General features: G+C 36.9%; 1 protein-coding gene across 4 annotated transcripts in view; it reads left to right on the top strand.

Moving 5' to 3' along the window:
- WWP1 (WW domain containing E3 ubiquitin protein ligase 1) overlaps window positions 1–23,134 on the top strand; it is a 62,309-nt gene that overhangs the window by 9,132 nt on the left and 30,043 nt on the right. For 3 of the 4 annotated variants that reach the window (XM_042785848.1, XM_042785846.1, XM_042785849.1), the window contains exons 2-4: window positions 15,801–15,891; window positions 19,515–19,653; window positions 21,991–22,115. In XM_042785848.1, coding sequence (XP_042641782.1) covers window positions 15,822–15,891; window positions 19,515–19,653; window positions 21,991–22,115 — 334 coding nt within the window. In that variant the 5' untranslated portion in view covers window positions 15,801–15,821. Of the gene's footprint in view, window positions 1–15,800; window positions 15,892–19,514; window positions 19,654–21,101; window positions 21,330–21,990; window positions 22,116–23,134 lie in introns of those variants that run through there. The other variant, XM_033005864.2, reaches the window with a different exon arrangement.

Raw genomic sequence — 23,134 nt, 5'->3', positions numbered from 1 at the left:
CTATTCAGCTGAATATTAAAATGAAGGAGAAAATACTTTTCCCTGATTTCTGGCCATATGTGTTGGACTGTCAGCCTTTAACTACCAGGGTTCTGTTCAATCAACCTGGATGTTGTTTACTCCATTTTTTTTTCATTCTGTGTGTGGTCCTACCTGTAATACACAGTGGAGGCATTGTGATATTTTTCATTATTTGATACTGTGGTAGGACCTAAAAGCATCATCATGATTAAGATGTACAAGCGAGGTGTACCCTGAATATTGTGCCAGTAAGTTGCTCTGTGAGCAGCAGAACTAGGCTTCATACAAATTTTTCTTGCATCATTACAATTCTCTTCATGTTGCTGTTCTACACCTTTCTTACCTGTAGTAAAAAACCAGTATGCTCAGACTCCAGCTCCAGCACAGCTGTGTCTGTGGTGATTGTGTAGCCTTTGAACCAGGCAGTGTGGATAGCTGGAGTTCATGCTGCAGCCTTTGCTCAGCGAGCATAGAAAACTGTCCTTCCCTTCTACTTAGCTGTTGATTTTCATGAAGTTTATGGGAACTTAGTGTATCAGAGGACATTACTTCACCATTTATTTTAACTGAATCTGGTGGTGAAGAGATTAATTTAGAGGGATGGAGGTGAAAGGAAGAGAGGGAATAGGCAGGTGGACAGTATGAGTCATACATGTGATGTTTGCTTGGGAAACAAGGCTAAAAAGGTCTTTGCTAGTGTAAGTATAAGGCAGAACAGAACAGGCAGACGTGTGCAGTGGAATCATAGTCTGTTATTTGTTTGGACCTCCTACATAACGCTCTGAAAAATAAGGTTTTGTAAACCTGTAATTGCAGTATATTTTTTCTTAGACTCCAATATGAGGCTGGCAATATGTTGTAGATACTGCAATATTGATTCATGCATTATCTGAAGCAATGGTCAGTGAATGCTTGAAAAAATACAGAAATGAAATATGTTTGTATGTAGCTTGCTCTCCATTCCAATATGTGTGGACAGATTGCTTTTCTGAGGTGGGGGGGTTGCTCTTAGATCCATCATTTAACTTTTAGGCTGCCCTGTGTGGAGTCAGGAGTTGGCCTTGGTGATTTCAGTGGATCTCTTCCATCTCAGAATGTTTTGTGATTAAGAAGAATGACAATTCGCTTTCCAGTTCAGTTCTATGTAGGTCTGCTGTAGGGTTGGCAACTTGGAACTTAGTAAAAAAGTATTTACAGTGTATCACAGATGTTGAAGTATCTCTGGAGAAGCTGTTTTCAGGAAGAACTAGTGCCTTCCCGTGCTGACAAGGCCTTATAGACTAGGAGGAGGAGGCTGCTGAAGCTGAAATTCTGCTAATGTCAAAGCAGATCCTAAGGAAGCAGCTGCATACCTGTCAATATGTGCTATGGGCTTGGTGAAAACATGAGAAATTAAATGATACTGTGTTCCTTATTGTTCTGGATTGTCTGAAGATTCACTCCAAAAGGTGTGTTGATGATAACAGAAAGTATGAGGACTTTCTGATAGCATTATTCACCTTTGTTTTATCAAAAGTGGTTTTAATACTTAACATTTTTGGGTCCTTCTTCAGTCCTCTCAGCCTCAAGTAATTCCCTTTTTTTGAGCATGTTTGTAAGCTACTCCTAGGTAAAGGAGTGAGGGATATTGTCAGTGGAAGATGGTTCTGGTAGTATGTTTAACAGAATGAAGCAAGACATTCTGCTGGCAGAAAAAGACCTGGCGGTCTTGGTGGACACCAAGTTGAACATGAGGCATCAATGTGCCCAGGGTGCAAAGGTGAAAAGTGCTGTCCTGGGCTGCATTAGACAAAGAATTGCCAGCAGGTCGAGGGAGGTGATCCTTCCCCTTTATTCAATGATGGTGCGGCTGCATCTGGGGTCCTGTGCCCAGTGTTAGGGTCCTCAGTGCAAGAGAGACGTGGACATACTGGAGAGAGTTCAGTGAAGGACTGTGAAGATGATTAAGGCACTGGAGCACCTCTCCTTTGAGGAAAGGCAGGGAGAGCTGGGACTGTTCAGCCTGGAGAAGACTCAGGGAGGACCTTATCAATATAAATAAATACCTGAAGGTGGGTGCAAAAAGGATAGAGCCAGGCTCTTTTCACTGGTGCCCAGTGACAAGACCAGAGGCAATAGGCACACACTGAAAGACAGGAAGCAGTTTTTTATGTGATGGTGACTGAGCACTGGCACAGGTTGCTCAAGGAGGTTGTGGAGTCTCCCTCCATGGAGATATTCAAAAGCCATCTGGACACAATCCTGGGCAGCCAGCTCTGAGTGGCCCTGCTTGAGCAGGGGGGTTGGACCAGATGAGCTCCAGAGGTCCCTTCCAACCTCAACCATCCTGTGATTTTGTGATTAGGGACTATATATAGTATATGTGTCGTTTATAGGATGACTGTTTGGTGTTAAGAGCACTTTAGTTGGACCATTGAGTTAAAAACAATTTTCAGTGTTCACTATTAGCATTGAGTATGTCCTACAGTTACAAATGTTTTGAACAGCACTTATTACTGTCCTTTCAAGTTTTCTAGATCTATTTGTTTGTATAGGTAATATTTATAAGTGTGATGGAATACAGTTGGGTTGCCTTTTTTTTTTTTTTTTTTGACATACATGTTTTTTTAAAACTCACCAATATCCAAGGAATTAGAGAAACTATTAGTAAGTAGAAGTGTAAGTAGTAAAGGGATCTGCAGGAATCCTATAATCTTGATAAGTACCTAGGTATAGTGTTAAATAGCTTAAGGTTACTAGTTTTTCATTTTATTAAACAGTATACTACAATTTCTGTGTTGTTGGTTTGTTTTGGTTTTTTTTTTTTTTTTTTTTTTTAGATGAGGACCTGCATTTCAGTCCATCAATATTTATTTGACTGAAGTTTGAAACCAGCAATAGTTGCTCCAGAAAATAATCTGTTGCTCAGCAAATGATGATTTTACTACAATCCTGTTCTAAAACTACTGCTGTCATGTGTTTTTCTTGTGTGATGAGAAGTAAAATCAGTGCTGTTACAGTAGTATTTGAAATGATCAGTGAAAAACTGATTTCCATTGCTAGTACTTTTTAAGCTATTAAGCAATGACTAAGCTGATACCTTGGCCTACACAACTACTGTGTATAATACTTTTACAAACGATACTTTGTCTGTAAGGACACCATTCAGTACTACTCACCGCATCTTACAAATTTACAAGTTAATCATTCAAGTTATTCTGTGTTTTATGGTTCTGAATATGTCTTGTGCCATCTTTTGCCTTCAGGTTGAGCATAGAACTGTATCTTAAATAGTTTTCGCAGGAATTCTTAAAGTGAATAACCTTAAGTTCCCTGAGCATGCTGTCACAGAAGTTAGGACTGGTAATGTTGCATGTTCTTTCATGATGGTGAGTGTGCATGTTGCATGGTTCCAATCTTAAATATTTTTTATTCTGTAATATATGGCTTTCATGTGTACTTCTGTGGTGGATGATTAAAATTATTTTCCAGAAAAAATGTACACGATTTAGGTGTAAAACTCAAAGACAAAAATACACACAGGACTGGAAGTTAAAGGTAGTAAAGGTGAAAACAACAAAAAATAAGGGGTTTAAAAAACAGGAAGTGATGGAACTCGTGCAGATTAAAAAAAAAAAAAAAAAGTGTGATTTGGAATAGGCAGCTTGTGTTGGGGGGAAAAGCAGAATACCAAAAGACAAGGAACTTGACTTAGTCTGTGAAAAAAACATAACACTTCAGTGTCATATAAACAGAGCTATGGAGTTAAATTGAAAGAATCTAGGACCTTAAGTGTAGAGCATTTAGATTGGAAAACAAAGGTTAGAGCTGTTTGTGTAACTTGGACTTTGCCTTCCTTGCCTATGTCCAGTGGGAGTCACAGATTAGACTACTGGTTTCTGCTGCTAGACTGTGTTTCTTCCAGTAGATGTGTAAGAGAGACAAAACAAGGCCGGCTGCTTAATGATGCTGTATTAGTCTGTAGTTCTCATTCTATTCCTTTACTTAATAAATTTAAAATTGTCAAGGCTTTCCACTTGACAGTATATAAAAAAAAAAATCTCTAACATTTTTGCAACTTTTAGTAGTTTGAAGAAGGACTTGTTGGCTGTGTAACTGCTCCAATATGTTCATTTACAACTAAATACAACCCTTTTAAAATTCCTTGCTAGCTAGAAGGATGAGTAATGGGAGATAATTAAAACAATAGTATGACTGAACAATGTTTTCCTTTTCTTAAACTTTGTCCTTGTGTTCAAACAATTTGGTTCCTTAAGAGTGAGTGTAATGTAGTGCATACATGAAGGGAAGCTTCTAAATACACCAATAGTCTACTGGTTAATAAAAGCTAATACCTTGGCCTACATAATGTCTCCTGTCTGTATCCCTATTCCATCACATCTAAAACAAAGTATCTACTGGGCTTTATAGTATATTTCTGGTTACCACATATTTGGTCAGAAAGGAGAATGGAATTGCAGACATCTTGAATTGTCCTCTTCCTTTTTAAGTTCTCCTATTATAGGCTATCAGAAATGGAAGAGGACAGGTTTTCACAAATTTTTGTGAAGAGCAACGTCAAGCAGAAAGTTCAGTGGTTCTCAGGGAGTCATATTGGTGCTTGTGGAAGATACCCCTTGCTGGTAAGCGTAGTCTTTCCATTGCTTCTTAAAGTAGCAAGCAGGCTTGTGGCATTCAGGGAAATAAAACTTTGATTTCAAAGTTTTCTAATTGCCTACATGTTAATATTACTGTAATTTTAGTTGTTGATGACCAAAGCTATCCATTTAGGAAGTGTAGAGTCTTAGAATTTTTTTATTAGTGTTGTTGTGGGCAAGACAAGTTGTAGAAATGATCCTTTACTATTCTGCTTTGTTCAGTAAAGGCCAGCATGTTTTTGGGTCTACAGATCTGTTTCAGATCTGGTCTCTGTTCTGTTTCCCAATGTCAAAAGATGTTCTTAATTTTTTTAATGATATAGAATCACTGCCATTCTCTGTAAGGATTATGTTAGCATTTGTACCCCTCCCCCCCCCTTTTTTTTATTTTAAATAAAAAATTAACTAATTAGACATACATTCAATTTACTGTAACAAAAATAGAAAAATGTGCCTTTGGTAGAGATGTGATCAGAATATATATAAATTTAGGGGTTCCTGGTGTTGAGAGTGTTCACTTAAATTTAATGATCCTCCAGAAGTTAGCAATCATCGCCATTTTTATTGTTGATAAATAGTGAAATAGACTTTCAAATCAGAATTTCTTTGAGTAAAAATTCTGGATTTTTGAAGTCTGAATGGAAAGGAATAGGTTAAGAAATTTACTTTCATCTGAAATAAGAAAAGTTTTTTCTTATTTCATATCAAGAAACTTGCTTCTAATCTTATACTTTTTGATTTTGTTGTAGAGGAGTGATGACTTCCCTTCCCTTATCCTCTTTCCACACCCCTCCCTACCCTTCTCTCCCTGCCCCCCCCCAAGGTAAACCCTTAAATTGAAGAGGAAGAGTGGAAAGTTAAGAAGAGTGTAAAGTTAAGTTTTCTTTGGTATATTAACAATTTAATTGCTTCTAAAAGCTGTCTCTCTTCTATTTTGGACTATTGTATAATTCCTTTAGTATGCTGTTCTAGGAACTGTGTTATCCTAAAAGCTAGTATACTCTCATTTTTCTATTTCCAGTTTTACCACCACTTAATAACACTTATTTTTGGTTTTATCTTGTGTTTTTGTGGTTCTGGCTTCTTCAGTAATGTAAAGAGGCCAATTGTTGCAACACTGGTAAAGGTTTTGGACAAGTGACCAGTGATTTCAGGTGAGTGGAGGGGCCAGAATCTCTGTGTACTGTAGCTGTTCTGATTTTCTGGAGTGTGAGGTGTGGGAAGGAGGGATATTCTGGGGAGACTTTGGCCATGGTGGAGTGTGTGGTACAGGGAGACAAAGCAACTGTGTGTGAGCATCTTTCAGGAAGATGACAGTTGTTGCCACTGTGTTGGGGAGAGTAGGAAATCATCCATATGTCTAGTCCTGCTTTCAGGCTTTCTTTTTCCACTGAAGGAACAAGGAGGTTGTTGCCAGCAGCATTATCCAATCTTGAAAACAAAAGTGTGTGTATGTGGAGGCAGGACAACAGGAAGGGAATGTCTGACATGTAGAGCACAAATTTGTATTGCTAATATTGTGATAGTGTACATATTGCTCAGTTTTACATTTAATAGAATTGTGACAGTATTGTGTAGCTTCAGGTAATCCAGTGCTAACTAATACTGATAAAGGCATGATCTTGTCGTTGGATAGTTTGTAGATGTAGATTAGATATAAAAAAGAAATTCTTTGCTGTGAGGTCACTGGCACAGATTTCCCAGAGAAGCTGCGGCTGCCCCCTCCCTGGAAGTGTTCAAGGCCAGGCTGGATGGGGCTTTGAGCAGCCTGGTCTGGTGGAAGGTGGTGTCCCTGCTCGTGGCAGCGGGGTTGGAACTAGATGGTCTTTAAGGTCCCTTCAAACCCAAACCATTCTATGATTCTATAATCCAAGTAAGATGGCCTTTCTGGTGTTTGTGTTTATGCTTTGTAACAAGGAAAAGTAATTAATGTCAGTATTGTTATTTTCCCATAACTCTCCAGAGAACTATTTATTATGTTAAATAGCCATAGGATTTAGAGTTTCAGTTATTTCTTACCTACTCTATTATTCCTTTAACCTTTCCTACCTTTTTGCTTGGGGGGAAGGCAGGAAAAATCTTGAATAGATGAGCTGCTTTGTTTAAAAAAAAAAACAAAACAAAACAAAACAAAACAAAAACAAAACCAAACAAAAAACAACAAACTGTGGAGAAAAGATTTTTCTGCATTTCCATTCTTGTTTGGAAGATATGCTCTGATATAGGAAAAATAATACATATGGCATTATGGTGATTTTACCTAGACAATTCTTACTTATACTTAGAGTGAATTGAATTAAAGATGTTAGTCGGGAGTTTAGTAATATTGCTCATCTATTGCATTTTGCTCATCTACTTATTATCTACTTATTTTGCCCTTGGTTAGTGCATTTATACAACTAGATCTTAAGTTTTCTTATTTTGGTTTTGGGCATTCAGGAAGACTTTAGACTCAACAGTGCTCATTCATGGTATAATCTGTTCCTGTTTATTTTTTTTCATCCCTTATCCACCATGTTCTATGTTATTTCTGGAACAGAAGTGTCAGATTAACAAAAGAATAAATTAGTGCTCATTAGACCACCATCAGTAAGCCCAAATATGTTGTGATTGAATATAACTAATTTTAAATTACAATTATATTTATTTTCTGTTCAGTCTTCTGTCTTGCATCAGATGCAACTGCTGTCAGTTTCAGCTAAGGGTCACAGTGATTTATGAAATTCTCTGCCACAGCTTTATGCATGGTTTCTGAGTTCCTGGGTTTGTCATTCTGTTTAGTTAGGTGGTGTTTTTTTAGTGGGTTGACCTTCTGTAGGTAATTGTGGGGGGTAAACAGACTGTGCTTCTTGGATGAATATTCCCTTGATACTTTCCTGATTTGCAGATCTTCTGATTTAAAGTTAAATTGAGAAGCCACGCTGTGTAACTTCTTGTTTCTGCAGATTTAACATTCTTCCTATATTTTAACAGTTTTATGTGATAGGATTTCCCAGTCATTGTGAAATGTTATCACAGGTAATTAGATCCTACTATCCTAAGCTTGTTACAATTCTTTTTTACTCCTAGCTTGTTTCCTGTGGTGTCGTATGAGTAAGGAATGGACTTTCTGTGTTGATTATTGTACTCTTCTACACTGGAGTTTCTTGGTTCTTCATGAAAATCTCCTCAATTGCTGATTCAAAGCATCAGACAATTTATAAATACATTTACTGCTCCAGGGATACTTTTTGGCTTTCAACTTCACAAGAAATACCATAATTTGTTTCAATATAGCACAATAGTAAGTCTCAACCAGGTGCATTCATTACCAAATGAATAATGTAATTTAAAATGTACCTGCTTAAATTCCATGAATAATTAAATCATCAACTAAAGAATAAAAAATAAATTAATAAAATATCCACTAGCGTGGTTGTCTTTTATTTCTGAAGATTTAATAGCATTTTGAGATTTAGAGAAAATTCTTCACAGAAGTGTAAATTTAGAAATGGTGTTCTTGTTAACTAAACTGTCTTCCACTAAAATGTTGATTCCCATGAATTAGGAAATGACTAATTTTTTAGTAGACTACTGTCAGCCATTCCATGGTTTTGCAAGGGTTTTGTTTTGTGCTAACTGATCTGTGGTTACCTGAAATAATTTATAAACCTGAAGTAATATTAATCTTTAAAATATCTGTTACAGGGTTTAATAAATAGATTGTACTCTTCTAGTTGATGTAATGGTTATGTATGCTGAGGATGGTTTAGCCAGAAGTGTTGTGATAACTGTGATCTTTATGCTGCTCTCAAGACTCTCAATTCATTTTGGTGCCCAGGAATTTTGAGGAATTGGGGGGGGGGGGAGGGTGTTTATATATGTCAGTGAAGCAGTTCTGAAAGTAAAGCTTCATGTCCTTTAGTCCAATGAAGCTTAACCTATGTCTTGGTTTGAGCTCAGAGGGCAATTGAGCACTACACAGCTTCCCTCTCCCAGCGCTGAGGAGAAAATAAGGAAAGGCTTGGGATTTGAGATAGGACAGGGAGGGATAAATCACCCATTATGGTCATGGGCAAAAGTCAGACTTGCTAGGGGAAGAAAAAATGAACATAAATTCATTTAACACCACCACCACTTAACAGACAGAATAGGACAGTGAGAAGCATTGACACATCTTGAGAACACCTTCCCCACCCCCCCTTCCTTTCTTCCCAGGCTCAGCTCTGCTCGTGATATCTCTACCTCCTCCCCCCAGCAGCACAGGGGCAGGGAATGGGGAGTGCAGTCAGTGCTGCCACTTCTTCCCTCTTCGGGGGTGGTGGTGGGGAACTTCTGGAATTTCCTTCTGCGGCTCAACCATGGTCCCCTTCTCACAGAAGACAATCCTCCACAACTGTTCTTCCACTTGAGTCCCTCCCACTGGCTTCAACCCTTCCTGAGCTGCTCCGGCGTTGGACACTCCTTCATGTTGGAATCCTCCCAGTGCTAAACTACGACAGCGGGATCTGCTTCTTCCCACAGGATCCTGGCTGCCTTTGGGCACAGTGGCCTTAACTAACTCATGTGAGGCCCCTCCCAGGCCATAAATCAGTGTCTGCTCCACTGTAGATCTTCATGGGTGGCAGGGGGGGCCGCCCTGCCGTCTCACCACAAGATACAGGGGGGTCTCTGCTCCAGCACACCTCCCCCCTCCTTTCTTCCTCCGTTCCTCCACTGACCTTGGTGTTCATGCAGCTGCAGCAACTCCTCCTCACAAGTCCCACTGCCCGTCACCACGTCCCTTCTTAAATATGTTATCGCAGAGGCGCAGCTGATTGGCTCAGTTTTGGTGCAGAGGTGGAGCTGACTTGGAGCTGGGGGAGCTTTGAGAAGCTTCTCACAGGAGACCACTGCTGTAACCCCCTTCCCTGTTACCAAAAAACCCCCCACTCACTCAAACCCAGGACAACCTATAACTTGAATAAAGAGGTGTAGCAAGTTCGTATTTGGGAATGTGTGGTGATTAGCCCTGTTAGAATGAATCCCCTGATTTTCAGGTAGATTATAACTACAGGGATGGTGGCTCTTATACTGTTGTATGTAATCCTCTTTTTAAGATTATGTAGAGATAACCTCAAAGATTTTAACCCTTAATCAACATGTTTAGTAGCAAAACGGCATTTATTTTGAATAGCAAGAAAAGAGATTTAGGGCTGCGGGAAAAAAGTGTGTGCATGATGCAAGAATGCAGTAAATAGCACTCATAGGACAGTGTTACCTTGCCCATTAGTGGTTAGGGCTTACATTATTTAAAATAAAACTCTTCAACATTTTTTATTTAAAAAAACCACCATCTTTCAGAGATTCTTTACCACCTGTTTTTCTTTCTCGTAGAGGCTTTCTTGCAAATCAGATTAAGAAAGTACTGGTATTTTGCTTTTGACGTTATCCCTGATTGTGAAAACTTCTCAATCCTCCAAATGAGTATCATTACTTCACTTTGTGTAATTGCCATCTCATCCCCTCCTTCCCCAAGATCAGACAACTTGTTTAGTTGAAATTTTGGTTATTTTTGCCATGCAGATGCATTTTTTTTCTGGCTCATAAATACAAGAGGCTGCTAGTCCTTGAAACTTAGAATTTTTCAGTATTTGGAGGATTTTTAGTTGTAGAACTTTTTAAAATCTTTCTCAATTTATGAACATTTTTACTTCTGGTGAGGCAAAGAAGTGATGTCGTAATCCCATCCTAGTACAAGTCTGTCAGTCCCTCTGCTATGTGACTCCTTTATGGTCCCTGCTTAGTTTCATATAGTATATGCTTGCTTGCTCTCTCTGCTTGAAGCTTGCCCTCCAGAAACCTGAGATTTCTGAAAACATTTACGGCAACACTGTTCTTTTAATTCAGTAGCCTGTAATTTTGTTTTCTACACGGTCCCAATATATTTATAGATGATGAACAGGTTTACTTCTAGTCTTTATTATCTTTGGGCTGCTCTTTCATTGTCTTTATTCTCCCAGTAGTGCTCTTCATGTCCTGTCCTTTTCTTGAATATGATAATCAGTACTAGTACATTTACACCATGTCACTTATACTGTTTTTATCACTACTGCGAACAGCTAATGTGATAAATAGGGTTGTTGTCCCATGTCCCATTTCCACCCCCCCGCCCCGCCCCCCTGACCCCCATGGCTGCATCATGGTAGTAATTTTCTTATCAAAGGCTAAGTTTTAGATTGTGCTTCTCTTCGATTGTGCAGCAGCATTTGTCATGTATCTCGATCAGCCTTCAGGGAGTAATAGGTGTCCACAGCTCTAGATAAGATCCTTCTTCTTATACAATGTAACTTGGCCAACTTTTCTTCCTGAAGACTTTATTTACCTGGAAGAAAGACATATTTGATGGGGAGTGAGTGTGACCTGATGTGCATCAGGCAGTGAAGCCTTTTTGTTTGTTTGTTTGTTTTTTCAATAATACAATAAGAGTAGCTTTTTGGATCTTGAATGAAAATTACAAACATCATAATGTGAGCAGGCTCCCTTTTCTCCCAGGAGAACCAACCCGCATCAGAGCTGATTAGACAGAAACCTGTTAACTTGATTTAAAAAGTCAGTAGCTGAGTTTGGATAGTTACTGATGAAAATAACTGATGACTGAAGCCTTAAATAATTTTTTTGGATGTATTGCTGGAAAAGAAGTTGCTAGAAAACCCAATTGGTTAGTTTTCTTCTTTTCACTGAGAGAAAACTTAATGTTTCCTACACCCTTAATTCCTAAACAGTACTTAATTCCTACTCAGTTAAAAAAGGATGGGGGAAGGTGGGAACTGCAGCTTTGGAATCTTCGGAACATGATGAGACCACAATCAGTCATTTCAACTAATTTGCTCTGTTCAGTAAAGCCCTTTTAAATATAAAAGATGACATAACACTTTCTTCATGTATTGTTGATAAAAAGCTATGTTTGTTTAAAAAACTTAAATGCTTTTTTTGCACTTCCATATATTTTGTTTTTCTAAATAATATTTGACATACATGTTATTGCAGTATTTTTTTTACAACATACTAAAAATTTGGAACTGTAATCATTGCTGTGTAAATGTACCTAGGTGTACCATATTGGCAAGAATATAAGGTAGACTTGTATTATAGAAGGATGTTAATTTTACACAGGCAGAAACAGAACTTTGGGGCACTGTTGATGTGAGATCCAGTCATGTAGTTATTGCAGAAACATGCAGCCCCTTGGCCAACCCCAAGCCTATCTTTGTTTCATCTTCATCCTCTATTTCGATCTCCCTGGCATTGTAATAATTTCTCCCAGGCATCATGATCATTTTTTCCTTCAAGGAGAAAGATACAAAGCTAAGTGTAGTGAATTCTGACTCTCCTGTTATCAGAAGACTGGCGAACACAGCGTTTGCCAGATGCAGTTAGCAGCTTAGTAGCCAGCAGAGCCAGAAACTCAGGTTAGGGCAGGTGGTATGCCTTGCAGATAAATCAGCACCTGAAACCCGAGGAGATTAGGCAATGAACTCTCTACCTGCGGACTTTGACACAGTTTATTTCTGTACTTCTGTATTTATTCTGCTTTATACATGCTAGGAGTAGAGTTAAAAACCCCACAAAACTGAACCAACCAAACAAATAAAACCCCAAAAAACTCCTAGCATTTTAGATCTATGCAGATGGAACAGCAGGAGGAAAAAACCCAGTAAAAATAACCATAATTTGTCAGTTACAAAAGTATGCCTAAACTAATTTTTTAATGTATGATTAGAACTAGATTGCAGATCTTTGTTTCTTGTGAAAAATCTGAGTTTTTCTTGCCACAGAATTGATTGCATTTGTTACTCCTTCAATGTCTTCCATATTAGTGACCTCCAAAGTGAGGTGCGCAAGACCATCCATTGAGGTGTGGGAATAAAATAGTAGGACTTATATTTTAACTGAAAAATCAGAAAGAAATTAAGCTCTATTTAATACACGTCTTGACACTGGCACCCTTAGTTGGACCATATGTCGGATCGTCCTGTGTCACATATGGTTCGTGAGGTGTCCTGGAGGCAGATTTATTACTCCACAGTGTGGAGGGGTCGCAGTAGCACCTTCACTTGTTCATTTGCTTTCAGTGTATTGCACTTTACTTGTGCCTGGTTAGGTGGATTAATGGATTATACTTTCTAGTTTTAACTAAACTAACCTTCACAAAATGGGCAAGTGGCTTAAAAAAATTAGTGCAGAGAGACCTTGGATTGAAGAGAATACTAATAATGTGAGCACAAGTGAACACTAAGAACATGGCAAAGCTGATGCTTCTCCTACTCCTAGTATGAGCTCCTGATCAGCTGCATTATGAGGTAAAAATGATTACAATTAGATCTGAGAAGATGATGGCCAAAAAAATGTGGGTTTATCAAGAAGGCTATTTGAAATATGGATGTACATCTACTATTGTTAATGATGAACCTCACCATAAGAGAATATTATACCTTGAGATACCAGCTAATGATGGTGTGAAGCCATCATAATTAGCAAGGCATTTGAAAACTAAACATCCAGAACATGAAGACAAATCTCCACAATTTTTTCAGCAATGTTTAAAGTCATGTGATACTTAGTCCAGTACTTTGCAAGATTTCACTAAACTCAGTGATAGATCTTTAGAAGCCTCTTTTGAGGTTTCTCAGTAGCAAAAGACATAGAAGCCCCATACCATTGGGGAAACACTTGATCTTCCTGCTACAGTAAAAATGGTAGCAATAATACATGGAAAACAATGTGGTGACAAACTAAAATACATTCCTTTGTCAGCAGATACTGTTGGAAGATGTCTGAAAAACATTGCCAAAGATTTGAAGAAACAAATATTAGAAAAAGTTACACAGTGTGGGAGGGTAGTTATACATTTGGATGAAAGTATAGATGTTTGTAATGTGGCTTAGTTTACGGTAGTTGCCAGATTCTGTGTTAATAATGAAATACATAAAGAAATCACTAAGGAAAGATGTACTAGAGACGATGCATTCTCAACAGTAAATGACATTTTTTTAAATGGAAATACTGTACAAATGTAACCACTGATGGAGTGGCTGCTTTGACTGAAGTAAAAAGAATTCTGAGGTTAGGTTACAAAGAGAGCACCACATATGGAATTCATTCACTGCATCATGCATAGGCAAGCAGCAAGGAAGTTGGAGCCAGAAGTGCACAAAGTGCAGCAGGATGTCATCAATGTGGTTAATTGTATGGAAACAAGACTGTTAAATAGTAGAATCTTTACCATAATTTCTAATAACATGGGGAGTTATCTTTTGTACATGCAGAGGTTCGTTGGTTATCATGACAAAGTGCCTAGAAGACTTGTAAAACTTAAAGATTAATTATACGTTTCTCTTTCATAAAAAGATGAATTTGCTGACCTGTTCTGTGATGTCAAGTGGCTGTCAGCAGTATGCTGACTAACAGATATTTTTTAAAAAATAAAGACATTTAACATGTCCCTTCAAGGTGAAGGTGACTGCTTTTTGAAAGAAACTCATGGAGAGAGAATTTTGAAAATGGGTATTTGGAAATGTTTCCATTGTTGTGTGATTTTGTTGCCAGAGAAGATGTGTGTCATCTGTAAAAACTCTTATATTTGTACACTTGAACTTGGAAACAGAATTTTCTTGCCTGTTTAAAAGTCTTACCAATGGAAGGATTTCAGGGGCTTTTGAACCCATTTGTTAAAAATATGAAAGTGCAACACCTTCCATTGGTTTGCCATAGCAACTGATTGATAATGGGGAAGATGGAAATTTACTGGCCAAATTTAAAGAAAAACTTTTTTACAATTAGTGGATGGGAATGAAAAATGAGTATTGTGTATAGAAAGTGTAGCCAGTGATGTACTTTCATGTGCATGTATGTGTCTCTGTAAATTGTCTTTTCCAGCTATGACAGCCATTAAATCCAAGTACTGAAATAGACTGAATGTAGAACTAGACCTTCAGATTGCTGTATTAAAAAGTGTTAAGTCAACATTATAAAAAATGATGAAGCATATTCAATCACATGGCTCTCACAAAAAAAAAAAATCTTTAGTGAGAGCAAAAAAGGGTTTTGTACCATTAATAATGATTTAAAAATACTTTTTATTTAATTTTTATTTCATCCTTCTTAATTTCTATTTTTACATGTTTTATAATTTACAGAATATATTAGCACAGTAGTACTTATATATAACATAAATAAATGTACACATATTGAGGGTCTGTGCTCATAAATTTTTTACTGATAGAAGTGCACAATCAAAAGGGATTGGTGACAACTGTTCCCATATTATTATTGATACCAGTTAACGTTCACAGAAATAACTGTATGGAAGTTCATCCAGATCACGGAAAGTGTAGTTTAAATGTATGTAGTATTTCCTCATGAAAAAAACAGATGTCTGATAGAAACAGAATATTTTACTTCCAACTTTGTTTCAGGTGTATTAGTTCAGGAGGGTGGGAGTAATGATGTCTGCACATGCTTCGGGTGCTGGGATGCCCCAGCTAAAATCCGAGCCATGTTATTTTAGTTGCCAAATGATAAGATGGAGTGGTCCTTGTAAAGTGCTTACTGTCTCAATAGATGAGGGAAGTGATTTGTGGGTGGACAACAGTAGTATAGAAAGCTGATTGCAAATCTAGGGATAGAATTAAAATGTTTGTTGTCTGAATCACTTGCGTTATTTCTTGAGTGCAACATTCTGGCGACAGATTGATTTTCAAGCGTGTAAATGTTTGAGATACTTTGTTCATTGTTTGAAGTTGTTGGTGCTTGGCTCATCTGAAATCAGACCATAAGCATACCTTCTGGAAATAGGAATGTTAATATATCACAGCTGAATTCTTTTTCTTGCCTTACACAGTTGTTCTAAACTATGTAAACATATGCATTACTGAAGCATCTTGCTATCCTCAAAGGTAACGTGGGACAAATTTCCAAAGTAATTTTTTGTTGTTGTTGTTTTGTTTTTGTTTTGTTTTGTTTTGTTTATTTTTCATCTGATGTTATGAAATGATGTGTTCTGCCATACCTACGTAACATTTGATAACTTGCTGAGCATTTTATTTAATAGTTGTAACTAACATACGGAGATAAGTAGTTTTTAATAAACTGTGTCGTTTGTTTTTATTTTTTTTTTTTTAGGCTAAAGCCTAAACCTCTGACATGGCCACAGCCTCACCAAGATCTGATACAAGTAACAACCATAATGGAAGATTACAGATGCAAGTAACAGGCAAGTAGCGATTTGTATCATGGTGATTTTTACAGGAAAATACATATATCCTAAAAAAGCAATCTTTGAAATGATTGTAAAAAATAGATCTGTATAGTTAATATTTTAATTAATAACTTGAATGTTACAGCTAAGAATATGACTATAATACATGTAGGTGAATTGGAGCTAGGTAGAGGTTGGATGACAGGACTCTTCAAATGAGAAAAAAAAATGAAATTCAATACAGCAGTAGGGACGAATGTAAGGAATTTTGCTTGCAAACAAAACAATGGTCCAGATTTTTTAGAGGGAACACATATTGAAATTCTACAAAAAAGATGGGCGATTTTAGTAAACCCCAAACTGAAAATGGGTACAATATTATAGTGAAATTGCAGAAGACCTGGAGGAGATCACAAAATCTGCTAGCCCTACGAAACATTAAGGTCTTTGATTACATATCAGGAAAACATCTGTTGAGAATAATGTAGGTATTCTGTATGATCCTTAGAGCAGCTGGTTGGACTGCATAGCCATATGGAATAATATAGGTTGGAAGGGACCTTTGGGTATTTCCTTGTCCACTCTTCTGCTGAAGGCAGGGCTACCTTTGAAGTTGGATCAGGTTGCTTAGGGTACTGTCTGGTTGAATTTTCAGTATCTCAGAGGCTGTAGATTACCAGCTTCTCTGGGTAGCTTGTTCTGGTGATAAACCACATCAATGTGAAAATGTTTTTCCTTCTATCCAGTTGGAATTTACTATGTTGCATCTTGTGACTCTGTTTTTTTCCTTTTTGCTGTGCTGGTTCTCATAGTTCGAGGCATAATTCAGCCATCCCAGTATCTTTTGGAAGGGAAACACAGTGGGCTACAAGCAATTCTGGAGATTTCTGATTGTGTTGGGGACACTTCTTTCAATAGATGTTGAACAGGCCAAGTAGGTTGTGCATTTTGCTACTCACGGATAAGAACTAGTCAGGGATGTAACAGTCGCTGTCAGTCTTAGCTGCTCTTTCTGTGGGATGGCAGAACAAAACAAAGACTTGTAGTCAGAGGATAAGCAAAATGCATCTAGGTAAACAAGTTTGATAGCTAATTATGACAGTGTTACAGTAGTTAAAAGTGTTGCCAGCAAGTAGTTAGATATTCTGCATAAATATATATGCACATAAATGTATGTGTGTATGTATATAAGTATTATTTTACGATTGATAAGTAACTTGAACTTTCCAGGGATCCTGAGAAATCTGGGAACCCTGAAGTAAGAATGACTGCATGACTAAGAATATATTAAGGCTATCTTGAACAAAATTTGGAAAAAAAACACGAGTAAGATACCATGTCTTAAAAAAGGATGCATCTCAAGAAAGATACCTCATGCTGAATGGTCCAAACATGGCCACGTTGTCCGAGGGAAAAAAAATACATTGTTGGAGAGTCCTCAGAATGGGTATTTTTTCAAATTAGACAAGAGAGGAACCTTAAAACTGAGTAATCTTGTATAAGGATCATATAACTTGATAATGTGATAAATCATCAAAACTAGCAATAACTAATAGCATAGATGGACCCACTTGTAGATTGAATATATATAACTGCAACAAACTGAGTTACACAAATGACCCATAATTTCAGATCTGTGTATGCAGAAGTGATCATTTTGAAACCCTGTACTGTACTGCCCCTTATGTAAGTAGTCTTCTATTATTCTGGTACTGGAGCTTCTTTTAAATTCAAGAGATCTGATTCAAGGATCAAAGTGTGAAGAAATCTGTGCAATTTTTAAGATTAGTTTTTTTAAGATTCAGTTCTCTAACCAGTCTTTATTGCAAGATCAGAGGAATGCCACTGGCAGGACAGGGAAAGAAGTGGGAGACAGGAGTGTGGTACTGTAGTATTGCTGACCTACACTGGTTTATGCTCAGATTAGTTTATGCTGCTGTAGAATGCAGACTTACATTTCAAGAACTATACTTAAAAAGGACTTTTATAAAGGCAGCAAGTAGCATATACTAATTTTGTAGACAATGAAATTCACATGGAGAGGTAAATGACTTGTTCAAGTTTGGACAGTTACAGCATGTTGATGACAAGTTTTGCCTTCAGTATTTTTTCAAATATATTTGGCAAGATATCTTGTCTTGTTAATTCTTTTTGGAATCTTTTGCTAGTGTTTGTTACTTACTCCTAATTTTTTTTAAAAGAAGTCCTAATCAAAAAATTATAATGGTCTCCTTCCATGTTTGGGGACTCAAAACTTAATGACTTGGAACATAATCAGATAAAAGGGGGGAAACTAAAAGGAAGCTTGAATATTATGACTAAACTCCTATATTTTAACAAATGTTGCAGTTGCTTTTATAAAGCAAAATATGGAGCAAAATGGAAGAATGATTTCAGATGAAAAAATGTGACCAATGTGTGGAATTATGTTTTTAGTCTTCTACATTTAATCTTTCATCGTTATCAAGTCTGCAGTTCCTTTTATGACACATGACACGTGACTTAGACTGGACTTTGCAATTGTGAGAGAGTTAAGTGTGCACCTTCTAACTGAAATGAAGTAAAAGTCTGTGGTTTATGCCTTTAGAATCTTGGATGGTTCCATCCCACTAACTTTTAGCTAACTAATGTGTATGTCTCAGAATTTGTGCAATCCAGAAATACATGACAGACTTTTTCTGTCACCCTTTCAGACAGTTTAGTTAACTTCCACTTATTTTTGAATTAGCAAGTACCATACAGAAAAGTAACAGGGAAGGATTATTTCCAAGTGACTGAAAATACTCAGCTGTGCTTTAGTTTCAAAGTGAAGGGAAAGACAATCTCACTGAAATATGGGAGGAATGAGAGAGAAGGCATAGCCAGGAGGTAGGTACAGCTGTGAGTCCATTGATGTGGTCTTACGAAGGCAAAATTTGCCTGAAATAGAATTTTAAATGCTGGCAGTTAGGCTGCTGTTGGTTTTTATAGTGGGAGAGCAGATTTATGTTTAGAACCTCATCAGTGATTTGGAGGTAAAAAGCAGTTTCTTTGGTCATTTGCTATTTCTTAACTGTTGAATACTTAGATGAAATTTTAAGTTCATCTGCAAAACTGTTTAAATAGGGGAAATCTGCAAGTTGATTTCTTACTTTTAACAAACTGATGTGTTAAACCACAGGTTAACCACACAGGTAATACAGGCGAGGACATGAAGCACTGTATACAGGCTTTGCTATACAGGGACATTTTTGAAATAGGCCTGAACTGCATATGTTTTCATAACTACGTATAATTAAAAAAAAAAAAAAAAGTCTGCCTGATAGTCTCTCAGATGTATCATACTTGGATATTTTTCAGTTAAGGGAAGAGTAGGAAGAACAATGAGAAAATAAATGAACCCATATGATTTTCAGTGTTTATCCCTAAAATAATAGTTGTACTGCCTCTCAAACCCATCCTGCCAGTATGTGGTGGAGAGAATATATCACACTTAATTTCAACTATGTGACAAAGTAGCTTTTGAAAATTAAAGCTACCATTTTAGCACTGATCTCTTTATGTTCAGCAATGCCGTGTTTCATACATTGTGTAGGCAGTACATTTTCTGTTTTCCAGCAACAGTATGCTGTTACAGATAAAGCAATGCATTCTATTAGTTTCTAGTGCCAAACTGAAACGGAAAAAGAATTGGTTTGGAACAACTTTCTACACAGAATTAACTGCAGATGGAGAAATCAAGAAAACAGCAAAATCAAGTAGTTCTTCAAATCCAAAATGGGATGAGCAGCTGACAGTGTAAGTAGATTTTTTTTGTTGTTTAGTACTATTTATTAAGCAGATATTGCAGGCAAATATTTACTAAGATTGGCTTCCTACATAGTTTTCTTTGGCTGTTGATGACTAAATGCAGATGTAAGGTGATATTTATCTCAAATAAATTTTTGTTCTCAATTCTTACAATGTTTTGAGAATATATTTTTTTTACAGAGAGTGTTTCTTGCATACAGTTGCTATACATGGTATACTTTTGATATTTATTAGCACTGTGGACCATACAAGTTTAAGATTTCTCTCTAGAAGATGTTACTAATTGTAGCCATGTCATTCTCAACTTTAAAAGGAAAAAAATCTCAGCTGGATAAGTAGTAGTTATGAGAAAGGTCACTTTTTCCCTTAATTTCCTAATGAAGGGTAACACATACAAAAACAGCTTGCTGCAAAGTGAGTTTGCAGTTTATCCTAATATTTGACCTTTTTAATCTTATTTTGATTTAATTCAGTTTAGCAATGCTACAGGTGTAGATAGACCTGAATATGACTCTGTGAAGAGCTGGCGATCTTGCACTGCGTGATTGGCTAGAATGTACTATTAAACAAGCAAGATTGTACTGCTTCAGATTTGAGCCTGGAAACAGCATAGCTACTATCAAGGGGAATTGAGCATGGGCCACTACATTTCACAGCATCTGATCTGTCTTTGTCCAATAGCCAGCTTTGTTAGGAGGAGGAACCATGCCAGGTTCCTACAACAGTGCTGGAGAGTGGGGACCGGTACAACATACCTAGCTTTGGGGAACTGTTTGCTTGGGAGGACTTACCGATTAACCTGAGCTGAAACAAGTAGGGTATTCCTGTGCCACATGTCTCAGTGTTTCAGGTTTAGTAGAGCTTATTAGGTCTTAGCAATATTGCAGAAGAGAATGATATAGTCTTGGAGCTGATGATGATTTCCAGGAGTTATTACTAGCACAAGTACAGAGCTATCAGTATATTCAGAGAGACCAGAGTTCCTGTTGAGGAGGCGGGTTTGATTTGGCAGGATTTGGTGAGCTGATAGAGATGAGGTAATTTGGCATGCACACTACAGCCAAACAGACTCATTCCATCATCAGTATTACTTAGGATCTTACCCTTATATATATGTAAGGTATTCAGTCCTGCTCTTCCTCTGGCTCTTGGAACGGTATTGTTGCTTCAGTTGCACAAGTATAAGTGAACTCTCTGGCTTAACAAATTCCATTCACTTCTGTGGGTCTGCATAAGCACCAGCAATATATTCACTGTGTGTAGGGTAGGGTTTTTTTATTTTATTTTATTTATTGAGCTGGTCTTTTTAGTAAGATTTCGATTAGAAGGCAGCCTATTCAAAAATCAAAAATATATCTGCTCATGGGTTTCATCAAAAGTGGTCCACATCATCCAGCATGATCAAGTGACTATAAAGCTAGCCCTGTTTCTGGAAGGGTGGGGGTTGTTTTTAGTATTATTTTCATCAATGCTGATATAACTTTCTGTATCCAATACTGATGGATATGTGGCCTTTGACTTTGTGCAGTACAGTGATTCTACTCCATTTTTCGCAGCCAGGAGCACTCTTGCAGTACTAGACCCCGTACTACAAAACTTACTCTCCAGGACCTAGCATAGCTTCCTGTTTTCCTTCCTGAGCAGGGGAGAGATCACTGCCAAAGGTTATAATAATATTACTGTAATTGGGTCCTTTACTTTTCTGCTTCCCTCCAATTTTTACTTTAGCTTCATCATTTGATTTTCCCCCTCTGATTTCTGTGAGTATGCATTATGATTTTATATATATTTGTGGATTCACAAATAATGTTTTATCAACGCTTTCATGGCAAGCTGACACCTATTAAGTGGGTTCTTCCTTGCAAGTAGCTGATTGGTTGCTTTTTCCTTTTTTAAAAATATTTAGTATTTTTCTTTCTAATGACTGATAAATATACTTAACACCTTTTTCTCCACATTTAATAATGTGAGTTTTTAGTTAAAATTCTGGAATAGTGAGGAATAGGGAAAATGTCTTTCATAAATGAAGACAGACATGTTTTATATAACTGAGATTTGAGCTTAGTGTAAGTTATTATGATACTCCTCAAATTCTTTATGCTATCCTAGTAATGCACTTCAAGTTTGATCTTAAGTATAAATATCATCATGTTTGCAATTCTTAGTTAAAAATTTTCCCTTGTAGTACAAAAACTTCTTTCAATTAATTAATATTAAGAAATACAATAAATATGAGAAAGTGAATTAAATTCAAATACTCCTAATAACAAGAACGAATATTTAAAAATCTGTATATATTTTTAAAAAAATGTATTTTATATGCAGGAATGTGACTCCACAGACTACGCTGGAATTTAGAGTGTGGAGCCATCACACTTTAAAAGCAGATGCTTTATTAGGAAGAGCCACTGTAGACTTGAGACAAGCTTTGGAAATACACAACAGAAAATGTAAGTTATCATGAAGGATATTTTGAGTAAAGTAAAATTATTATTACTAATCTATATATCAAACTGGCAACTAGACTACTAATTATACATGTAATTACAACTGAAGTTCAGTTGATGTCTTTACTTGTCTCTTCTAGAGATGTCTGTGCTACTGAGAGCAATTTAAATGTACACAATGGGATATAATAGTTTTGGAACAAACCTTAGAGTATGAGTTACTACAAATTAAGTAAAAGTAGAAATGATTAAATACAATGTTTTGTGGCAAATTGATAACTAATTTGGTAGAAGATCTGTTTTAGACTTGGTAAAAAAAATAAGTCTAAACTTTCAGAAAAGCCATCTATGTAACTTTTCATGTTTTCCATCTCTGGAGTCGCTAATAGAAAGACTGGATATTTTTCCCTCATAATTTAGCTGCCCAGAGAGCAGAAGGAGCCACTGCTAATGAGACAATTGAGAACTTCCTTTTAGTACAATAGAGAGTGTTGTGTTCTATGTAACTTCTAATTTGAATTGTCTTTACTATAATTAAAACAGGTCTTCTTTATGTAATTTGAGTTTTAAAAGTGTTTTCATTAGTACAAGAAGATGGTGAATCCACACTTTAAATTCCACTCCAGAGTGGCACTGGAATTCCAGCTAAACCAATCTCTAACCTTTCTCACAAGTTAGATAAACAAACCTGAGAGCTCAGGTTAGAGGGGTGGGGGTTAAGAAGAGCTGAAAAAAACCCTTAATTTTTCGGATTCTTGCAGAAAATTGAAACAGAATCTAAAATCAAGTGGGATTTCTTCAGCAGGATGATAAAGGTTCTGCCCACGATTCCATAGTTAGGCAGAAAAATTGCTTCTTTTTTAATTACACCCCCACACACCCTGTATCAGAAGAAACTGGATTGTAATAATGATAGCAAAAAAATAGTTAATGTTTTAACTATTTCTAACAAAATAGTTAATATTCTATTACTGTAGATCCAGGGGATGTAGGATCCAACAACTTGGCAAATTCTTTCAGGG

The sequence above is a fragment of the Tyto alba genome, unplaced genomic scaffold (assembly GCF_018691265.1).
Source record: "Tyto alba isolate M040663 unplaced genomic scaffold, T.alba_DEE_v4.0 Super-Scaffold_9, whole genome shotgun sequence".
Lineage (NCBI taxonomy): Eukaryota > Metazoa > Chordata > Aves > Strigiformes > Tytonidae > Tyto > Tyto alba.
The sequence above is the reverse complement of the archived record's forward strand: the minus strand, read 5'-3'. Positions and strand labels throughout refer to the sequence as shown.